Here is a 21,999-nt window from a genome sequence, read left to right as displayed (position 1 = left end):
ATTTAAATAACTGTGTTATTTTAAATTGTATTTTATGATGGTGATGGTAAAGCTGAATTTCCAGCAGCCATTACTCCAGTTTTCTGTGTCACATGATCCTGCAAAGAGCATTCTTATGCTGAATTAGAGAAAGTTCAAAACAACAGCATTTATTTGAAAAATTTGTAACATTATAATCACCTTTACTGTTTCTTTTGATAATGTCTTAAAACAATCTTACCGACCCCAAGATTGTAGTGTGTGAGTGTGTGTGTGTGTGTGTACCTCATAAATATGTGACACCATTATGTAATAGAATCTGATCTTTGTGTCCCTCAGACTGGTTCAAGGATTACGGCCAGAAATTTTTGGATCTGTTAGTGTTAACCTTTTTTAACCAACACTTAAAACATTAATTCACTGAAACATGTCATTTTAAAGTCTAATCTTTGGACAGAACAACCTTTTCGAGCACAAACTGTTGTTAAGTAGGAATTGGGGCAAGAAACTTTTAAACATTGTCTAATCTTGCCTCTACAGGTTTGGGTTCGGTCTGCTAGTTGAGAACTGGGATTAATAGGTCTTTTGTATACTCAAACATGGGATCATTGATTCTTTACAGACCATTCTCACCCCAAAGCCGTCACCTACTGTAACTGACGCCTTGGGAAGCATTTGACCACGCTTCAATATCTGATGCTTTAGCCGCCCTTTAGTGTCAGTTAGATGACGCCCTATAGGATCGCGTGTACCCTACCCCAGACCTAAACCTAACCGCGTCCTCTAACTGACGCTTTCCTTCAGCGTCAGTTAGATGACGTCGTAGGATCGCGTCATGTAAGTGACGCTAAAGGGCGCCTAAAACGTCAAATATTGAAGCATGGTCAAAGGTGACGCCTTGGGGTGAGAATGCGTTGTTCTTTACTTGGTCAGTTCATGTTGCTGAAGTGGTTTGTGCAATAATCTGATTGTATAATACCTGTCAGTGTTCATTATAGTGATTGCACGTTAACTGTTCATCATCATACTCCTGTCTGATTATTCTGATTGGGATTTCAGCGTGAAGGGTTTCTACAGCATATCCCTGTGGTCAAATGTCTCTCTCGGTTTCTTCTGAGGAGTTTAAAGCAAAGGCTTTAATTCTAAATTCTGATTGTGCTTGGTGTTGTATATCATGACAATATTGTAGAGACATTGTACTGTACCTTGTAGGGTAAATGGATGGATAGTGAGCAGAAATGTAAAAAAAAAAGTTACGCAACAGCCAAAAACAGCATATCTCTCTATGACTGAAGTATAGGCAGAGAGGGAGGAAAGATGAAGGGAGTTTGGGGAGGGACTTCATTTAGCATTTATTTGAAGTACTGTTCATTGTTATCCTCCAATATCTTTCTGTCTGTGTTTTGACTGCTTGTTGAAGCTCTTCACCATCACCGCACTCTACAAAGATCATCCACCCACTTCAATAGTCCAGCTAAGAGGTGAGTGTCTTTTCCATCTTGGATGTTTTTTTGTTTGTTTGTTTGTTGTTTATCACTGATGGAATAGTATCATAGTATGTTTAAAAGCACAAAAAGACAGACTGACACAAAATACCCATATGATTTTTAGTCAGTGTGATAATTTATTGATTAAAAGTCAACACCTTCACAATGGACCATTTCAATGGAAGCTGAAAGTGTTGATTAATGTGAAGTTTTTTTGTTGTTGAGAGGAAAATCAACTGGACAATTAACAAATACACATTTGCACTGTCTGCCATTATAAATAATGGAATGAAATTATGAAACCATTTACATCGAAAAAGTACTATTCTAAACTTTAATCAAATGTGTTCAGCTGGTGTGTGTGTGTCTCAACAGCTGTTCTCAGCATTCAAACAGAGTTCTGTACCCCCTGCGGTCCATTGCCTGCTATGAGGCTAATGTGGGGTGAAGGAATGGACTTAAAAAGAGTTCATGCTTCACAGAGTCAACAACCCATGTTTTTAACAGAATAATTGAAATAGTCTGTGATGAAGTTGTATCACATTCTCAACGATTTACTAATTGATTTATGATCAAATTATTTGTCTCTATGCTCTGAATTGTTCTTACAAGTATCTAATAATAAATATTATTTTAACCCTTAAAAGCATACCTCGGGTCTTTAGTGACCCGGGATGTCATTCTCCAACCCCGTCCCTAAACCTATCCATCACAGGGGTTAATTTCATTTATGAGTCTTCCCCTACCATCCTAGGAAAAAAAATATCGCTCCCCAGATGTAGATGTACATTTTGCTTCGTTTCGCTCAGACATTTAACGGCGTGTACATACACGCGGAAACAATTTTGTATCATTTAACCCGTTTAATCCAAAATTCTCATTGAACTTTTCTGGGATACTGATAACTACACTGAACAAAATTGTAAACGCAGCACTTTTGTTTTTGCCCCCATTTTTCATGAGCTTAACTCAAAGATCTAAGACCTTTTCTATGTACACAAAAGGCCTATTTCTCTCAAATATTGTTGACAAATCTGTCTAAATCTGTGTTAGTGAGCACTTCTCCTTTGCCAAGATCATCCATCCCCCTCACAGCTGTGGCATAAGTTCAGTGTAAGATTGCCAATAGGCTACCTGCCAATACCTGTGTTTTCAATTGAAGCACTGTGTTATACTACCGGTCACAATTGTGACCATTAACAAATTTACAAGTCTATATCAGTAGTAGACCCTTTAAAGAATATATGTACAAATATGATAGTTCTATCTGTTAATTAAGATGTTTTACATACTACTTTTTGTAGTAGTCTAAGGAAGACATCTTTTTCTAGATGTGCAAGCAGGAAGTGAACTGATCTGATCATCTGACCTTTCACACTAGTCACATGACATTAATAGATTTTAATCAAGGAAAACTATTTTGTCAATTTAAAGTTGAATTTCTTGCCCAAAGTCAATAACAACATTTTTAGAGCTTACAAAAATAAGAAAAAAGTTAAAGGATTAAAGGGGTGCCTTTACTGTCACTTTTGATCAATTTAATGCATCTTTGCTGAATAAAATTTATTGTTATCATTATTTTTGATCTCACTGATTCCAAACTTTTTCATAGTAGTGTAAATGTCATCAAATAACATGAACCTTTACATCAGTTATATCATATTGTTGTTTTATTGTCTGATATTCCAGGTGACAATGAACTTTGACAGCATTCTGGACAAGGCAGATGGGTTTGGCCGTTACCAGATTGCACTGGTCTTGCTGATGTTCATACCTCGCATCACCATCCCATGTCATTTCCTGCTGAACAATTTTATAGCCGGCATCCCATCTCATCACTGTGACATCAGCTCTTTGGATGCTAATGGGATCCTTGTGAATCTGAGTCGAGAAGAGAGACTGACTGTCAGTATTCCTGCACAGGAGAATGGGACTCCTGCTTCCTGTCACATGTTCGCATATCCTCAGTTCCACCTGCTGATGAACTCCTCGAGCAGCACAGAACTTCCTGTAGTGGAGTGTCAGAATGGATGGGAGTATGACAACAGCACATTCATCAGCACTCTCGCCACACAGGTAAAGTGTCATGACGGTGTATCCCATAGATAGATCCTTCTCTGCCCTCTCACCACTTTATTTCTCAATCAGTTTGATTTAGTTTGTGACAAGAGAGGACTGGCCAAAACATCAGTCACCATATTTTTTTGGGGAGTCATGGCTGGAGCTGTGTTCTTTGGAGTGCTCTGTGATAAGTAACAAAAACAATACCCTCCTTTAAGAATCTTTCAGCAGTGTGATATAGTAACACAGAGAGATAGTTTGAGTACACATTTTATATTATGAATGCAGTATTAATGCTCTGGAGGGTCATTGCTCATATATGTGTTGTTTTCAGGTATGGTCGTCGGAGCATGTTGCTGGTGTCCTATGTGTTATCTATAGTGTTCAGTGTTGCCAGTGCTTTCTCAAGCACCTACATCATGTTTGCTGCCTTCCGCTTCCTGACTGGATTTGCATTGACGGGAATCATCAACATAACTGTTGGCCTCAGTAAGTCTTCTGAAACCCAACTGCCTTAATTCTTCTTTGCTCTATATCTTTCCTCTCCATGTTATCCCTTCCAAGGACTCAGAGACATTAAGTCATTGTCCAGTCTGAACACTCTAGGCTATTAAAGTATTACAAAATAAGACAATGGCAAAGAAATGCCATGGGTCTGCGGATTTTGCATAGCGTATCGAAGTGGGGGACTTCATGATTTCATCGCTTGTTTCTGCTCCTTTTTGCCTGCATGTGTTTCGATCTGGAGATTATCTACTCTGCCTGAAGAGGCGTAAAAGCGCCTTCTACCATATAACAGTGGAAGCGTTGTCTGATAAATGACGACAAATTTCGTCAACGGCGAGAAAAGAGTTAAAAGCAGGGTAGGCAGTTTGTTTCTTAAACACTTTTTCCCAAATGTGTTTAAACTGTCTTTATATACCAATACATATCTAAAATATAAGTACTCTGAAAAGGAGTGTATAAAAATCGAGTGTCTGTTGTCCTCTCAGGGCTAAACACAGCTACTCTTTCCATTCGGAATGAATGCAATGATGGGCTGGGCGATTGTCACTCTCCCTCGCTGCCATGCCACATGTGCGCACCTGGTTAACTCGCTCATTTTGAAAGAGGAGAGGCACGTATCGGCCGGAAGCTACAGGAAGTCTCACAATTATGACAGAGAAAGAGCAGTCAAAATTCCCAGTACCACCTGTACCTGCATTTACAGTCAGTGCAGGCAAACAAGGCCAAAAAGGTGATGTCACTCCATGCAGTGCACTCCGCTCAGCGCTGTTAAACGTGTCCTCCAGCTGAGTGGTCGGCATCACATGTTCATGTGTTTTGGGGAGGAGAAAGGGTGGGAGTTTCTCTGTTGGATACGTTCAAAATCCAGCAGTTTTCTGCTAGTTTCTTAAATGTACCTGCCCTGCCTTTAATGATTACATTTGATCTGTTCTGCAGGTATTGAGTGGGTGGACACTAAGCACCGTACATTTATTGGGGTGTTCGGCAGTATTTCCTGGAGTTTTGGCAACATGCTGCTGGCCGGTTTTGCCTATCTGGTCACTGATTGGAGGATGCTGATAATTACTGTCACTTCTCCTCTTCTTCTTGCTACAGCAACCTGGTGGTCAGAGATGTATAGTAACGAAGTAGAACTACTTAAGTACTGTACTTAAGTACTAAAATGCTGTATCTGTACTCTACTAGAGTATTGTTTTTTTCTCATACTTCTACTTTTACTTCAGTAGATATTTTCGATGAATTTAATACTTTTACTTCGATATTTTTTTAATGTTCTGCTAGTTACTCGTCGTTACAATTATAAAAAAAAAATTACGAATCATTCGTTGCAAGTTGGCTTTCATGCTGCCTAAATCACACGCCAGTTTTATAGGGTAATGGTATTGATTGACACACACATTGACAACTAATGCAGGGGTTGTCGTGCAATTACATTTTTTTGCCGGCCGCCAAAGCACATTTGTATCCCGCCAAAGCGCCTTTTTTTTTAATTATTTTTTGAATAATTTGATTGCTAGTTCAAACTTTTGACTGCTTTCTTTAATAATTACATGACACAATACTTGTACTTTTACTTTTAGTAGTGAATTTTAAAATAAACTACTTGCAATACTTAAGTAAGGTATTGGCATAAGGTCATGGCATGTTGTAAGGTCATGGCATGTTTTTCCTCTTTCCGCTGGAAAGATTTGTCTTTTTTCTTTTTCTTTTTTTATTAATTTATTTTTAATTAAAGTAATTAAAGTCATGAGCAAAATGTATTCACTGTTACTTTTAATCAATTTCTTAAAAAAAAAAAATGTTTTGTTTAAAAAGAGGTGAATACTTTAATAGGTGGATCCCTGAATCAGCACGATGGCTAATAGCCAATGGAAAGGCTGAAACAGCCTACAAGTATCTGCAAAAGTGTGCTACTTTTAACAAAATACAAGACTTCAGTTCTAGAGTCAAGCCAGAGGTAAACAGGGTCTCATTTGCCATCTATGTTTGCCATCATTTAGATATTTGCAAATAACTTATTTAAACAGTAACACCATTATTTCTGTTTCTATCTAGTCTCTGTCCACTGTAGCAACTCAACAGGGTCACAGTTACACTTATTTAGACCTAGTCAAAACCCCACAGCTGAGGAGACTCACACTCTTTACCGGAATAGTGTGGTAGGTTTTTGTGTGTACTAATTTAAGGCTTTTATTTTAGAATTGAAGAAAGTTCCTCTTTTTAGTGAATATATGGAAGCAATGAGTCTACATTCGTCTTCCCTTTTTGTAGGTATGGAGTTTCTTCTACGTACTACGGCATCAGCTTAAACATCACCGGCTTTGGGCTTGATCTTTACCTGACACACTTCATTTATGCAGCCATAGAAGTGCCAGCAAAAATCCTCGTCTACTTTATTCTCAACAAGGTCGGCCGTAGAGTCACTCAGAGCGGGACACTGGTGCTCACAGGATTTTGCATACTCATCAACATCATCACACCTACAGGTTGAACACCTTTAGTTTCAAGTACACTTTAAATCAGTGGTTCTTGTCAAAAAATCACGACTAAAAGTTTCACGACTATGGTTCCATTAGGGTTAAGGTTAGGATAACAATGTTGGGATACATCAGCTTTTAAAAGGGGTGAGAAAATACTTGTTGATGACTTCAAAAGCCATACAGCAGACAAACTATTAATTTTGAACACTGGCCAAATCTGCAGGTGTCGATATGGAATGATCCAACCTTGAAAATCATAAACAAAATTATACAAGCCTAGATTTTTTTATGATTTTTTTATAGATATATTTTATGGCATAGGATGACATGTTTTCTCTGACCTCTTCTGTGTGAATGTCTGTGGGTCTAGAATTCTGGACTATTCGGACTGTGATTGCAGTGTTGGGTAAAGGACTTTCAGAAGCTTCGTTCACAACTGTGTTCCTTTACACCACTGAGCTCTATCCTACAGTCATAAGGTTAGACTCTACCATGTCCCTTTTCGAATTATTAAGCACTCTCGTTTTTGAAAATGCTTCTGTTATCTCCATTTCACGTCCATAGGCAGAATGGGCTTGGCTACACCAGTTTTCTGGCACGTTTGGGTGCATCCATTTCTCCTCTTGTCATGCTTTTAGAAGACAAATGGGCGGTCCTCCCAGAGGTCATTTTCTGCACATTGGCCATCTTTTCTGGTCTCATCGCTTGGCTTCTCCCTGAAACAAACAACGCAAGATTGCCAGAAACAATAGCAGATATTGAAGAGATGAGGTATCAGAAAAAGAAATGACTGTACAACTGTATTTGTTGTATTTTATTCTGTTATTTTGTTCATTTTTTCTTATTTTTAAATTCACAATCATTTACTTTGTTATTTCAGAAAGAAACCTGCGTCTATTTCACAACAGAGGATCAGAGTAACATTCCTTTAAAGTTGCCCATCTCTACAGACACTACGCAATGATATGCAAATCACTTCAAAAGCACAAAATCATAGTAACAAGTCTTATAAGCTGTACTTGACATTATATCCCACCTTGTAACTAATACAACTTGAGTCATGGTATACTGTTTTACTTGCCTCTAAGAATTGAGAAATCTAGTCTTTTTTTGCCCATGTATTACCTAATAGATACATTTTTTTTTTTACATATTCAACTTTCTTTAGTATAAGGAAGCATTGTTTCTGAACTTCTAGAGTTTTCTTTCAGAAACATACACATCACAGTATCCCACATTTAAATAATTCCTGCCCAAGTCATACACAAAAACTCCTGCCCAAGTCATACACATTGGTCCAGCATGGTGCTGGGTACAGAGTCACCATGAGTTATTCCATGGGGAGGTGACAGCCTGCCTTTCTCCAGATGGTCAGTGCCAGTCAGAAACATTCATATCAAATTGTCTTGAAGAACAAGGCCTGAAGATCCCTGCCATGTTTCATGATTAGCCAAAGCAAAGAATCTCTCTATGTAGCCTGTGTGTTTGTGTACTGTATATAAAGAGCTGTTCATCCAATTACTCAACTGTTCAGACTGATAGTTGCAACATGTTTTGTAACACTTTTTTTTGTAAAATAAATACAAAAATACACAATGAAGCAATGTATTTTATTCAATTTCATAGTACTTAACTAATATATAATCTATCAATTCAAGTAATCTATATATATGTAGCCAAGTATCATTCAAATGTTCACACTTTATGATAAGTGGAACATATCATTAGAATATTAAATGAAAAATAAAATAATGAAAATATGTATAGCTTGACTTTTACAATACCAAACTAATTGTAAATTTAATACATTTAAAACATATTTTGGGTTTGTCAGACTCAATCATGTGAATTTATCTCATTACATAAATGAATTAGGTATAACGTTTTTTTTTATTATTATTAACAATTAGCCTATGGCCACGTTTACACAAAGCCGGTTATTTAGCGAAACGAATATTTTCCCCCTCTCCGTTTTCAAAAATAACATCGTGCGCACACCCTTATAAATATGCCGTCGAGCGCCATCATAGCTATGCCAAACCTATTGGCGGCAGTGTAGGGAGAAGGATAAAGCCAATCAGAATCCTCAGAATCGACAAGAGAGAACCTAAAACCCCGTTTCTCCCAGTTCACACGACAACAAATAAACAACGTTTTCAGAAATCTCTACTTTGGCCGGAGTTTTTAGAAATAATCGTTTTCTGTGATAAAAACGGGGTTTTCGTGTAAACGAGAGGCCAAACCACAGGGAAATATCTGTGTTTTCCCTTCGTGTAAACGGGGCCTAACTTTAATCAACGAATAAAAAGTTTACCGGCTGTTTTGAAAACTAAATCAGCTCTGTATACACTTTCTAGATTTAATTTGTGCCATTTTATTCTAGACATCCTTTACAAAAATATGAAAAGATGTATAAGTAAAACGAAAGATAACAACCATAAACATATTTCCAGCAGGAAGCAGCGCCATTTTGCACATGCGTACAACAAAAAGTACGTGCCGTACTTGGGCATGGGCGTGGCTTCTGACGTAACACTTTGATGTGGGCGGGGTTGGATGTCCTCCGCAGGATGTAGCGAGCTGTACTTGACAGGTGCTGCAACAATGTAAAGTATGTGAATTAATGTTTTTTTTAACATTCAGGCATGAAAACTTTTTGTAGTAGACCCCAAAAACAAAATCCAGACTTGAAAAAGGGCACAATATGGCTTCTTTAAGTCTGTTTCCCAGAACAATGGACAGCACCTCAGACCAGGATTAGTATCTGGACTCTGTTGAGTGACAAACAGCACCTTGGACAGCTCCACATTTTCCATGCAGAGTCTGACTTCTGTTAGTTAATAAGCTGTGGAAGTGGCAACACTCTCATGTAATTGACAACTTGTCATTACAGTTTCCTCTCTCCTGTGCACACCACCTAACCTAGTTATTTTTACACTCTTTTGAATTTGATTTAAATGCTTTTTTCCTCTCTTTCTCACCTTTCTTGACACATTTGGTTAGTTTTTTTCCCTAGATTTTAATTTGCATTTCTATTTTTCCCTTCTTTAAAGCCCTCTTTGCCAATTCATCCACCTGCTCATTCCCTTTCACCCCTACATGTGGTGGAACCCACATAAATTGTATGTCCACCTTGATTTGTTATCCTTGTAACTGACTAAAGAACTTCATATAATACATTCTGATGGCTTTATGAGTGAAAAGACTTTAAATTCACAAGGACTAAGAATGAATCGGAGCACAACAGCACCTTTTCTTGTCTTGTTTTTTTTCACCCACCTTAACGCAACTAACACCGCCACCATTTCCACTGTGTTTACTCCTAAAAAATCTGATGTTCTTCTATTAATTCTTATTTCTTTAGCAGAAATTGCCACCCCATTTCCTGTCACTCCTGTCTCAGGTTTCTTAGAATCTGTATATATATATATATATATATATATATATATATACACATCTGTTATTGATGCACATAAATACACATAAATATTACTTACATAGAGCTTAGTGGTTGTGACAAGGGCAGTGTATTGTTTCTTTAGCTTGTTTAGCCGATAAACAATAACAGCAAATTTCAGCAAAAAAAATGTGTTTTTACATTTAAACTGTAATATATAAAATACAATATCTGCCTTTGTCCCCAGTTTGTCTATGTATTGTTCAACACCGTTGTCATTTATTAAGCAGGCCTTCCATATTTAAAACACTGTCTGTGTTAGATGTTAAGTTACGAAAGGAAAATGCTAATGATCTACACGCTTAATGATCTACATCATATCAGTGAATGTGTAAGTAGACTTATGGTTGGACAAGCTCAAGTCCATATCACCCTCATTGCTTCTTTAGAGCCACATCAGAAGTTTATATCAGCAAAGATGAAGTTTGAGAACCTTTTGGCTGAGGTTGGGGGGTTTGGAAAGTACCAGATCAGTATAATCGCCCTTTTGGTGATTCCGAGAGTCACACTGCCGTTTCACTTTCTGTTAAACAACTTTATCGCTGCTATCCCATCTCATCACTGTGACATCAGCTCTCTTGATGCTGACGGGATCCTTGGGAATCTGAGTCGAGAAGAGAGACTGATTGTCAGTATTCCTGCACAGGAGGATGGGACTCCTGCTTCCTGTCACATGTTCACGTATCCCCAGTTCCACCTGCTGATGAACTCCTCGAGCAGCACAGAACTTCCTGTAGTGGAGTGTCAGAATGGATGGGAGTTTGACAACGGCACATTCAAATCAGCCTTGGCTACTGAGGTAATTCACTTTATATGTTTTTTATTCAAATGCATTTTATACAGTAACTACAGTATACTTTAATTTTAAGATTATTATTGTTTTCACAGTCATTCTCGGCCTAAGTAAATGTTGAATTTGAAGTGTATGTTTGTTTTATGTTAACATTTTTGGGCTTTCCCCAAAACATTGGCTCAACAAAGGGCATGAGTTTGGGGCAGGGCTTTTTTTTCTCTGGCCAATGGCAGATGAGGGGTGTTTAAATTCTGTTTGGTAATGATAGCAGTGCAATAATTACATCAGATTTAAAAAAAAAAATGAGACTGAATTAGACATAAAGCAGAACTATATCACTGATCAAATGAAAAATTATGTATCTCTGATTTTGTATGTGTCCCTCTTTCAGTTTGAATTGGTGTGCGACAGGAAAGGTCTAAATAAAGCCACAGCCACTATCTTCTTTGTTGGTGTGATGGTTGGAGCAGCTATTTTTGGCTGGCTGAGTGACAGGTGAGACCTTAGACTATAGTCTGGCCCTTCAAGAGATGAAGTAAATGGTGATCTCATATAATCATTAGTTGAAGCAGTTCAACTACAGTCTATTGTTTTGTAAAGGCCACACCACATACTACAAACAGAAAGTATCTATGTACATTGAAGTTAGTTAAAGGGTTAGTTCACCCAAAAATGAAAATTCTGTCAGTATTTACTCACCCTCATGTTGTTCCAAACCTCTATTTGTTTATTTGTTCTCCTATACACAAAGGAAGATATTTGAAAGAATGTTTTAATCAAACAAATCTCATTCCCCATTGACTACCATAGTAGGAAAAAATACATAGTAGTCAATGGGGAATGAGATCTTTTTGATTAAAACAATCTTCCAAATATCGTCCTTTGTATTCAGCAGAACAAATAAACACATAGAGGTTTGGAACAACATGAGGATGAGTAAATACTGACAGAATTTTCATTTTTGGGTGAACTAACCCTTTAGTTAAGTATTTATAGACACATATTGTTAGTAAACAATATTAGTTTATAAATAAAAAATAACTGTTCTTAGTTACAATTTATTCAGAAAAATATTTTGCACAAACACAATGAGAGGTGAATAAATCTCATCTCGAACAAGGTTGAAAGTTGAATAATACATTTATACAACAAAAATGCTATGTAACATATCGAGTTAAAGTACATGAAAATCTAGATATATTGCAGGAATTCAAATGACTGATTTTTGTGAATCGCATGAATCATCCAAATAGAGCGATTCACTAAAATGAATCAGGCTTTCCAACACTACAATTCAAGCACTTGATTACATTAAGAACAGCTTAACTACTGTCAAGGTACTGAAAAACACAATTGGTCACTTCCCAACAATGCAGGCTACTTCCACATCTGTCAGTAACTACAACATAACGTCGACTGACAAATGGGGTCTCACTTGGGAGCCCCAATCACCTCTGAGATTTGCTTCAGAACCGAGTGGCTGCACAGTGATCACTCTTCCAATGACCATGCAACGAGAGTGTTATTGAGATCATTCTATGTGTAGAGGGGGCATTCAGTGGGTTACACCATAAAAGAGCTGTAAGTGCAGCGAAATCCCTGTGAGCACTTTAGTGCAAAGAGCAATTACTGTACATTCGGTGAGGGTCTTTTTAAAGATATCTTTCTGTCCGTGTGTTTCTGGATGCGGTTGTTTCCTGTCTTCATCTGATGAGAGCATGCTGAGGCAGCATTCATGGATGGCTACCTGCGAGGGCATGACCCTGTTGACACTGTGTTTTTGACATGGTCATAGTCTCTTTCCTCATTAAGACCTTAATTAATAATAATTCATTACATTTCATATGGTTTTTTCAGCACTCAAAGTGCTTCACATACAAGGGGGAAACCACCACCAATGTACAGCATCCACCTGGATGATGCGACGGCAGCCATATTGCGCCAGAACGCCCACCACAAACCAGCTTACTGGTGGAATGGAGACAGAGTGATGAGGCCAATTGGTATATACATAAATGGCACATTAGGAAGCCATGATGGACAGAGCAGAGGCCACTGGGCAAATTTGGCCAGGATGCCGGGGTTACACCCCTACTCTTTCGAAAGTCATCTTGGGATTTTTTGTGACCACAGAGAGTCAGGACCTCGGTTTAATGTCTCATCCGAAGGACGGTACTCTTTGACAGTATAGTGTCCCCGTCATTGGAGCGCCCCCTGCTGGCCTCACTAACACCTCTTCCAGCATCCCTCTCCATTGGACTCCCAAGTGCTAATAACACTGGACATGACTGAAAAAGGGAATTGAGCCCTGAAGCACTCTTCCCATGAAATAAAATGTAAAAGAAAAAGCAGCTACAACCACCTTCAACCATCTTCCCTTCTATCCCATTGGCACGGAGGACTAATATTCTGGGCTTACGTGGGGTACAGGGTAGGTTACGACTCAACGGGAGTATTTGCCAAAAGGGCACCCTACAGCTTGCCAGCATTTGCTTTTCCATCACTTGTAACAGAGTTCAGTGGCTGTGGGGTTTTCCATATAGACCCAATTTAGACCCCATTAATGGCCTGGGCCCTTGTCTCTTCTCCTCGGCATAAACCTGAATCAGTGGATGCTGCCATTTTATATACCCTTATGTGCAGGGGAGTGGCTCAGCATGCAAATTACACTCACCAATTCCATTGGCCATTTTTTGTACAAATGTATAAGTAATTGGGGCTCCCGAGTGAGACCCCATTTGTCAGTCGACATAACATTTCTGTTCCTTCCCCCAGTGAACAAGGGTTACATCAGTAACCAAGACGTCCTGTTTACCTAATTGCAGGTACGGCAGGAAACGAATGCTGATGATGTCTTACTTGATATCCATTTCATTTGGAGTGGCCAGTGCATTGTCTCAGTCCTTCATCATGTTTGCTATAATGAGATTCTTCACTGGAATGGGCCTTACAGGCATCAGCATAATCTCCATTGTCCTGTGTGAGTGCTCTACATGCCTGGACTTGGGCAACTAATTAATATGTATTTTGTAATTAATATGCTTATTTATGTAAATTCAATCACAATTACCAGATTACTTCACAATCATGCGGTAGCTCTGTCTTTGTTTCTAATTTGCTTTTTCATAATGCTCCTTGTTTTCAACCTTTTTCAACAAGTCATTTGTATGAATGAATCAATGAATCAATGTATATACGATTCAATGATTCGCTAATAAAGACAGTCAATGTGTCCGAATATGCTTAATTCCATTCGTATAGTATGTGAATAAAGTCCAGTAAAAGAGAGTAGTATGTCCAAATTTGAAAAACAGTAGGCAAAATTACACGGATGACTTAATCCTGCTGAGATTCTGGAAAGTTTCAAAAGTAAGTTTCAAACTAAATGTTGTACCAACTAGACAGAATACAATTTCAAACGGCATGACATTTGTTTAGTATCTGAGTGAAGATACAGCGTTTTTTTTTTTTTTTTTACAAATTGATTGAATGACTGATTCTATGACTTGTTTTGTTCCTGTATGAATCAGTGTTTTGAATCAGAGTCGATTGAATGATTGAATGGCTCACTCAAAAAAAAGGCACTTGGTCTAAAGATGTAGCTAACTTTGTAGAAAGTCACTCAAAGACACTCTTCATCTCTAATGTCATATCTAACGGACAGTCTGTTTTTTAGATAATAAAACATTATTGTTATTGTTCATCAGGCGTAGAATGGGCTGATATTGCACACAGGACAATTGCTGGTGTTATAATCAGTCTTGATTGGTCTGTCAGCACTATGATATTACCTGGCATTGCTTATCTCGTCAATGACTGGAGGACTCTGATCATCACGGTGACAGCTCCCCTCGGACTGGCATTGATCACATGGAGGTAAGATGTTACAATTTTAACGTGTTCAAAATGCTGTTTTGTTACAAATAAGGATGCATTTAATTGGTTTCTATGTGATTCGTTTGATTCTTTGTTCAAGTTTAATATGAAATGGGGCTCCACCCCTTTGGGAGTCATGGGGGAACCTCGGAGATAGGGGGAGTGAAAAGAGTTCCTCACTGGGGCACAAAATTCTTGTTTGATAGGTGGATCCCAGAGTCAGCACGATGGCTCATAGCCAATGGACGACTGGAAGAGGCCCATCTTTATCTGAGCAAATGTGCCACAGCTAATAACAGGCAACACAACCTCAGAGATATCAAACCAGAGGTAACCTTTTAATATGTGACATTTGGAAGGATCCAATTTTCAGCATTTTCCTAAAGCTTTTGAGAACATGACTTCCAGACCCTTGCTAATGTTATAATTGCTGAGGACAGAGGTGGCAAGAAGTACTCGTATCTGGATCTTGTGAGGTCTTCCAAGATGAGGAAACTGGCTCTGCTTACAGGAATCACTTGGTAGGAATGCTTTACCTAGGTTATAGACTTTATGATGGCTAATATTATGGTTTGCTGTTTAAATTCAAATCTGAGCAAGCTGGTTTACTAAGAGAATATATTTAAGTAAATTGTTTTTCCAGGTTTGGAGTGGCATTCACTTACTACGGTATCAGTTTGAACATCAGTGGCTTTGGGCTGAACCTGTACCTCACCCAGTTTATTTATGGTGCCATAGAGATGCCATCAAAACTGGTGGCCTATGTGTGTCTTGATAAACTAGGCCGCAGGTACAGTCAGGTGGGAACGCTGATTACAACAGGGGTCTGCACTGGCATCACAGTCCTTATTCCCAGAGGTAAAGGATCGGGAACAATCATTTATTTGGATACCACAATCATGTGTGACTGTGAATGTTTGTTTTATTTAGTTTATTCAGTTACAGAACAACAACATATTGGAATGTCACAGTCATAAAAGACTAAAAGTCATCCATATCACAGTCATGTGTTCAGCATGTCAATCATTTAAAAAAATTATCTTTGAGTGTGACAGCTTTTTGAACAAGAAAAAAAATGTAGGGCAGGACTTGTTCTCCAGGAATTGATTGGATTGTTGTGGTTTGCTATTGCTGTAATCTCATGTGAGTAAAAACATCATTGCTGCAAGAGGGAAGGGAAGTTATTTTGATTAAACTAGGGCACATGATGATTTTTTTTTAAATAATGCTGTGCATGGAAAAATCATTTATAATACATTCTGCTATATTCCTTTAAAAAAAGGGAAATTTGATTTCATGGTAAATTTAAAAGGTTTTTTAATGTCAAAATCAATTTTGTCAAGTTAACATTGGGGTATGTATTTTTTTTTCTAATGTTAAAATGCTTTATCTTATTCCAGTTTAATTTGCATAAAGGCAAATATAATTGAACCATTTATGGGCTGATTTCCACACAATGTACAACAAAATCAAAACATTGCTCTTCTGATTTAAGTGTACTACTAACAAGGTTTTGCAGGTTATTATGCAGATGTGATTACACCACCTGTCCACAATAAGCATTTTTTTTCTCCAATTTATACCAAGTAGCTATTTATTTAATAAAATACATTTTCATGTGGCTCTCAAAATATTAGTTACATTTTAGTTAAACATTTTAGTTATGCTATTTGTGGTGAATGGCTCAGGTGATGGCACAGACATTTCACACTGAACTTCACCTATAAGAGTCAAATTCGCCCGCTGTCTCTGTGTCCGTCTCTAGATTTGTTGCTGCCTCGTACAGTCATTGCTGTACTGGGTAAAGGATTCTCAGAGGCCTCCTTCACATGCGTTTTCCTCTATACCACTGAGCTGTACCCGACTGTGTTACGGTCAGTTTATCTTTTGCAAATGCTCTTGATGTTTGTGCATAAAATGCGATATTTGTTCAGCAAAGAAATGGGTTATTAACACTCTTTCTCTTTTGACCATATAGGCAGAATGGATTAGGATATAGTTCATTTGTTGGTCGTGTTGGTGTCTCTTTAGCACCTCTTGTGAGCCTCCTGGATGAGGTGTGGCTCCCTCTGCCACAGGTCCTGTTTTGCTCCGTAGCCGTCATTGCAGGCATCGTTGCGCTGCTCCTCCCTGAGACCCACAATGTGCGGCTTCCTGAGACTATTGAGGACATTGAGAAAACTAGGTGATTGATCATTTACTACTATAATACTACTAGAATAAAAGATAATAAAAAAAATACAGTCATAATATAGTTTTCATGATACTTAAAATATCTCACTGTGTTCAAAAGAAACTTTATTTATTATTAAAAAACATATTTTTTTGTTTAATTAACTTAAACCACTGTTTTTGGTTTTTTTTTTCTCAGGAAAAGATCAGTGTGTTCACAACTTGAATATCAGCTTGAAAATGAGCTCTACAAGGACACAAAATGAATCTAACCTGTAGAGAAGATGAATCTAATAAAAATCAAGTTCATCACTGAAGTCTTGGTCTTAATTTTCTATTAACTTACTCTTCCGCCAATCTACAAAGCCCTTCCCTGTATATAAACTCAGCAAAAAAAGAAATGTCCCTTTTTCAAGATAGGCCTAAAGTTTTTTAAAGGGTTTATACAATGTCTTTCGTGTTCACTTGTTATTGGACCACATTTCTGTTTGTCAAATGTCTGTGAAATTTGTTAATTTTTTTTTTTTTTTTGTACATACAAATATTTGCAAATAATAAGACAAGAAGAAAAGAACCTTGGAGGACCTTTTTTTTCTTGTTCAAACGTAGAGTTGGTTTTGGGTTTATGCACATGCTGAATTTATTTGATCAAAAATTCAGTGAAAACATCAGTATTGCAAATATTAGTAAATTTAGTAAAAATTAGTAAAACGTGTTTTATTTTAGTATATTTTAAAATATAATTGATATACCCTCCAGTCACACGATCCATCAGAAAATGTTCTAAAATAATAATGACTAATTATCAACTAATTTGGTGCTCAACAATTCTTATCAATGTTGAAAACATTGTACTGTTATTATATTAAGATTTTGTGAAAAGAACAGTGTTTAGAATAGAAATCCAACATAAATGCCTTTTAAGATAAAGGCCTTTGATCAATTTAATGCAGTATTGCTGAATAAAATTCATGACAAAATTCATGCTAAACAATTTGTCAGTTTAGAGAATAAAAGTGAGCAGACTATGGCTTGAGAATTTGAAAGAAGCAGTTAATCTGTGTCTGGATGCAAAGTTAGAGCTCAGAATGACAAAGCAAGAATGAACTTCTTTTATACAATTACCATAATGTAAAGTTTCAACCAAAGGGTTTAATTTTTACAAAGGTTCCTCAAAGCTTTAGACATCCCCTCTGTTAACCATTTCTTCACTTGTGAGTGTTATGATTGTGAGGTATGCACTCAACGTCCAGGTGAGACAGATCCACAACCAGGTCCAGCACAACAGAGCACAAAGATGACGTTTGAAGATCTTCTCTCAGAAATTAATGGATTCGGAAGATTTCAGAAGATGATCCTGATCATCAACTTCTTTGGTCGATTCAGCCTTGCTTGTCATTTCCTGTTAGGCAACTTTATCGCTGCTATCCCATCTCATCACTGTGATATCAGCTCTCTGAATGCTGACGGGATCCTTGGGAATCTGAGTCGAGAAGAGAGACTGACTGTCAGTATTCCTGCACAGGAGGATGGGACTCCTGCTTCCTGTCACATGTTTGCGTATCCTCAGTTCCACCTGCTGATGAACTCCTCGAGCAGCACAGAACTTCCTGTAGTGGAGTGTCAGAATGGATGGGAGTTTGACAACAGCACATTCATCAGCACTCTCGCCACACAGGTAGTCTCTTGCTTTTTATGTATCGCTGATTTATTGTATTCTATTCTAATTGTGGCCTCTTTCTCTCTCTTTCTTTCTGTTCAGTGGAATTTAGTGTGTGACCACAAAGCACTGAGCAGATTGACAACCACCATCTTCTTCATTGGGGTCATGTTTGGAGCAGCAGCTTACGGGAGCCTGAGTGCAATGTTAGTGCAACTAAACTGGATATAAACATTTATATGGGGTTTTTACCATCTCAAAATTTGCTCAATACATTTCTTAAAGGCATAGTTCACCATAAAATGAAAATTCTGTCGTAATTGACTTATGATGCTCCAAACCTATATGAGTTTCTTTTCTGAAACACAATCAGTTCTGGTAACCATTAGTTTCCATTATGGTTAAAAAAAATCCACAAAATTTCCAAAGAAGAAAGTCATACATGTTAGGAAACAAGATGTTGAGTAAATTCTGACAGTAAATGCTGACATTTTTGGGTGCATTTTGGTGACCCTTTAAATTCCAGTTGCATTAGAAAAACACGGGCTCAAAAATTAGTTTTTTTTTTTTTTGGGGTGGTTTGTACTAGCACTGATGTAGTGTTTCTACATGGATACATGTCTTATTATTCTACACAGGTATGGGCGTAAGCCAATGTTGTTGGTATCACATATATCAGGAATGGGTTTTGGGTTGTGTAGTGCTTTTTCTTCGTCCTTCATCATGTTTGCAGTGCTGAGATTCTTCACTGGATTTACCATCACTGGCAGTGTCATCATCTCTTCTGTACTCAGTGAGTAGGAGCATTGTATTTTAAATTGTTTTATTTTTGTGCAGTGTTTCTAAAATGAAACTCAAATGCCTCATTCATTCATTATCAGATGTGGAGTGGGTGAGCATTGAGCACAGAAAGCTTGTAGGGGTGATTGACAGCCTGTCTTGGACATTTGCTTTCATGAGCATTTCACTGATTGCATACTTTATTCGCGACTGGAGATGGCTGACAGTTTCCATCTCATTGCCCAACATTATTGCCATAATCACTTGGTGGTGAGTGTAAATAAACCAATACTAAGTTGATGTCTTAAAATATCTGTAAGTCATCCGGTACATATGTCTTTTCCAAGAAAGTCGCTTGCAGATCAGAGTGTAAAAGCAGTACATTCTCAATATGAAATAATAATTAATGTGAATAATTTTATAGGTGGATTCCAGAGTCGGCTCGGTGGCTGATTGCCAATGGGAAGACAGATAAAGCTTACAATTATCTTCATAAATGTGCTGTCATGAATCGTAAAAAAGAAAGCACTGCTAGGATAAACCCTGAGGTGAGAGATTACAGAAAGAAATCTAAAATGTTAGTAAAAATATCAGCAGCATATTTTTTGCTAGGAATGAATGGTACTGTGTAGGTAATTCTGTCTCAAATCAACCAAATTTCAGAAACTTTTTTTTTTTCAGAAACAATTTTGTTTATATTTTTTTTTTATGTAGAAAGACTAACATAAATAGTGATGAAAGCCAAAATATTAAAAGTCACAGAGTACACTATTGTAAAAGGGGTTCAAAATTTTCACCTGAGATTTGGAGCCAAATTATATGGGGGTTAAAATGACTTTATAAAGATGGCAGCATCATCATTTTTATTTTTACACAGAGATTGGTAGGTCTATTAGTCAAATCTGTTGACTTAGCAAGGTTTGTTGCATTGTACGCCAACAGTGACAGTTAAAAAAATGGCAAAAAGCTCTTCTAATTTTCTTTTAGATTCTGGTTCTTAACAAACTTTCCTTTTGGTATCAATCCCAGAGATATAGAGATCTTAATGTGGCTTCATGAGTAAATTTGAGTAATTTACTCACGAGTAAAATGATTACAAAAAAATTGTGCACACTTTAATTGTACACACTTTAAGTAGTCAAAAACCAAACGAGGATTACTGTCCATACAGATGACACTTTTTTTTCTTTCAAAGAGGAATAACTGAGGAACAATACTGTTATTTCTTAATCAGTGAATATATATCTGTGACATTTAATATTTTGGCTTTACTCACTATTTATGTTTGTCTTTAAAGCAGTGAAACTGAATATTGAAAAAGGAAAAATGTAGAGCAGGTTGAGCAAAAAAATAGAGAAGTCTAGTATACATCATCAGAGAGTCTGTCATTTCTAAAAAAAATAAAATAACACATTGTTTACAATGGTGTTAATTGTGTCTCTGTTTGTTTTCTTGCTTTTACTTTAGCATAGTTTGCTTACATCTGAACATCTTGTTTTTTCTCTCTCTGTCTAGGAGTTGGCTAAAATCATAGTTACTGGAAGAGGAAACAGGAAGTATTCATACCTGGATCTGATCAAGACTCCTAAGATGAGGAGGCTGGCTTTACTCACAGGAATCACCTGGTGTGTCAAATCACAATCACAAACACACACCACAGTGGCATCAGTGAAAGGGTGTTCAGATTAATCTAATTTTGCACGTTCCTGCTGCTTTCTAACTGCCAGGTTTGCTGTCGCCACTGTTGCCTATGGAATTAGTTTCAACATTTCAAGCTTTGGACTAAATATATACCTCACTCAGTTTGTGTATGGTGCAATTGAGATTCCTGCCAAACTGAGCATCTATTATCTGTTGGATAAGTTTGGAAGACACATAACTCAAGCTGGATCCTTGCTATTAGTTGGAATCAGCCTTGTGATTAACATATTCATACCCAAAGGTGAGAGACTTACAACTTATTGACTTTTTGACATGAAGAATGAATAACAATGTAGGTTTGATGAAAAGATCCAGTACAACAATGATTTATCTTGCCATTCAGATAAGAAAGTGGTTCGTACGGTAATAGCCGTGCTGGGAAAAGGCTGCTCCGCCACGTCTTTTGGTACAGTTATTTTATACAGTTCTGAGCTTTTCCCCACTGTTTTAAGGTAGGAAATCTAACTTCATGCTCAGTTGTATGCAAGTAAAACGTATCTCCAGCATCAACAACTAATTATATATGTATTTATTGAAATGTTCTGCTTCCTGTAGGCAAAATGGGATGGGCTATACTTCCTTCGTGGCACGTTTCGGTGTGTCTGTGGCTCCTCTGATCTTGCTATCGGATGACATATGGAGCCATTTCTCTCAAGTCATCTTGTCTTCTCTCGCACTCTCTGCTTCTTTCGTGGCTTATCATCTACCAGAGACACGAGGCAGGTGTCTGCCTGAGACTATTGAGGATATTGAGGGAATGAGGTAAGATCATGTGGAAAAACTATCTAGTATTGTTTCCAGGAAACGGAACCCTTAAGATTTAACATTTGCTTCTCATCTCAGGAAGGGTACTGATGGTTCACTACTACAGGATCAAAAAATGGAGGAAAAAGAAGGCAGTAGGGTGAAATGGAAAGATGATTTAATTTTGCAGAACACATAACTATAGCATCCATAGATCCATACAATTTCCTATTTATGTGTTACTGTGTCGTTTAAATAAACAATTTCAGGAGAAATTTGAAGGGAGGTGTTGCATGTTTTCT

At 37.5% G+C, this 21,999-nt stretch overlaps 3 protein-coding genes across 3 annotated transcripts; all 3 read left to right on the top strand.

The window, feature by feature from the left end:
• Positions 1–1,285: 1,285 nt before the first annotated feature.
• Positions 1,286–8,114, top strand: slc22a7b.4 (solute carrier family 22 member 7b, tandem duplicate 4). Its single transcript, XM_039669811.2, is given in 12 exon segments — positions 1,286–1,460; positions 3,156–3,542; positions 3,615–3,718; positions 3,862–4,016; positions 4,971–5,139; positions 5,868–5,991; positions 6,090–6,193; positions 6,306–6,520; positions 6,885–6,993; positions 7,079–7,285; positions 7,395–7,410; positions 7,413–8,114. Coding segments are annotated over 11 exon segments (1,650 nt in total). The 5' UTR covers positions 1,286–1,460; positions 3,156–3,161; the 3' UTR covers positions 7,479–8,114.
• Positions 8,115–10,243: 2,129 nt separating this feature from the next.
• slc22a7b.1 (solute carrier family 22 member 7b, tandem duplicate 1) lies at positions 10,244–17,118 on the top strand. The gene is made up of 10 exons (XM_039669820.2): positions 10,244–10,770; positions 11,156–11,259; positions 13,590–13,744; positions 14,472–14,640; positions 14,847–14,970; positions 15,049–15,161; positions 15,284–15,498; positions 16,406–16,514; positions 16,619–16,825; positions 17,012–17,118. Exons 1-10 carry the CDS (start codon positions 10,255–10,257, stop codon positions 17,076–17,078), a joined length of 1,779 nt encoding a protein of 592 aa, XP_039525754.2. The 5' UTR covers positions 10,244–10,254; the 3' UTR covers positions 17,079–17,118.
• Positions 17,119–18,011: 893 nt separating this feature from the next.
• Positions 18,012–21,982, top strand: LOC120477899 (solute carrier family 22 member 7). Its single transcript, XM_039669828.2, has 10 exons — positions 18,012–18,490; positions 18,575–18,678; positions 19,111–19,265; positions 19,354–19,522; positions 19,677–19,800; positions 20,768–20,877; positions 20,980–21,194; positions 21,297–21,405; positions 21,509–21,715; positions 21,797–21,982. Exons 1-10 carry the CDS (start codon positions 18,110–18,112, stop codon positions 21,894–21,896), a joined length of 1,674 nt encoding a protein of 557 aa, XP_039525762.2. The 5' UTR covers positions 18,012–18,109; the 3' UTR covers positions 21,897–21,982.
• Positions 21,983–21,999: the final 17 nt, after the last annotated feature.

Source organism: Pimephales promelas, chromosome 15, assembly GCF_988280905.1.
Source record: "Pimephales promelas chromosome 15, fPimPro1.hap1.1, whole genome shotgun sequence".
In the NCBI taxonomy this organism is placed as follows: Eukaryota; Metazoa; Chordata; class Actinopteri; order Cypriniformes; family Leuciscidae; genus Pimephales; species Pimephales promelas.
This window is presented reverse-complemented; position numbering and strand designations above follow the sequence as displayed.

Bases quoted from the DNA above. Each gene is read 5' to 3' on its own strand.
- LOC120477899 (XM_039669828.2), top strand. From the start codon at position 18,110: ATGACGTTTGAAGATCTTCTCTCAGAAATTAATGGATTCGGAAGATTT. The intron at 21,195-21,296 runs GTGAGAGACTTA...CTTGCCATTCAG, and splicing joins TAACATATTCATACCCAAAG to ATAAGAAAGTGGTTCGTACG. The intron at 21,406-21,508 runs GTAGGAAATCTA...TGCTTCCTGTAG, and splicing joins CTTTTCCCCACTGTTTTAAG to GCAAAATGGGATGGGCTATA.
- slc22a7b.1 (XM_039669820.2), top strand. From the start codon at position 10,255: ATGCTAATGATCTACACGCTTAATGATCTACATCATATCAGTGAATGT. The intron at 10,771-11,155 runs GTAATTCACTTT...TCCCTCTTTCAG, and splicing joins AATCAGCCTTGGCTACTGAG to TTTGAATTGGTGTGCGACAG. The intron at 15,162-15,283 runs GTAGGAATGCTT...TTGTTTTTCCAG, and splicing joins CTGCTTACAGGAATCACTTG to GTTTGGAGTGGCATTCACTT.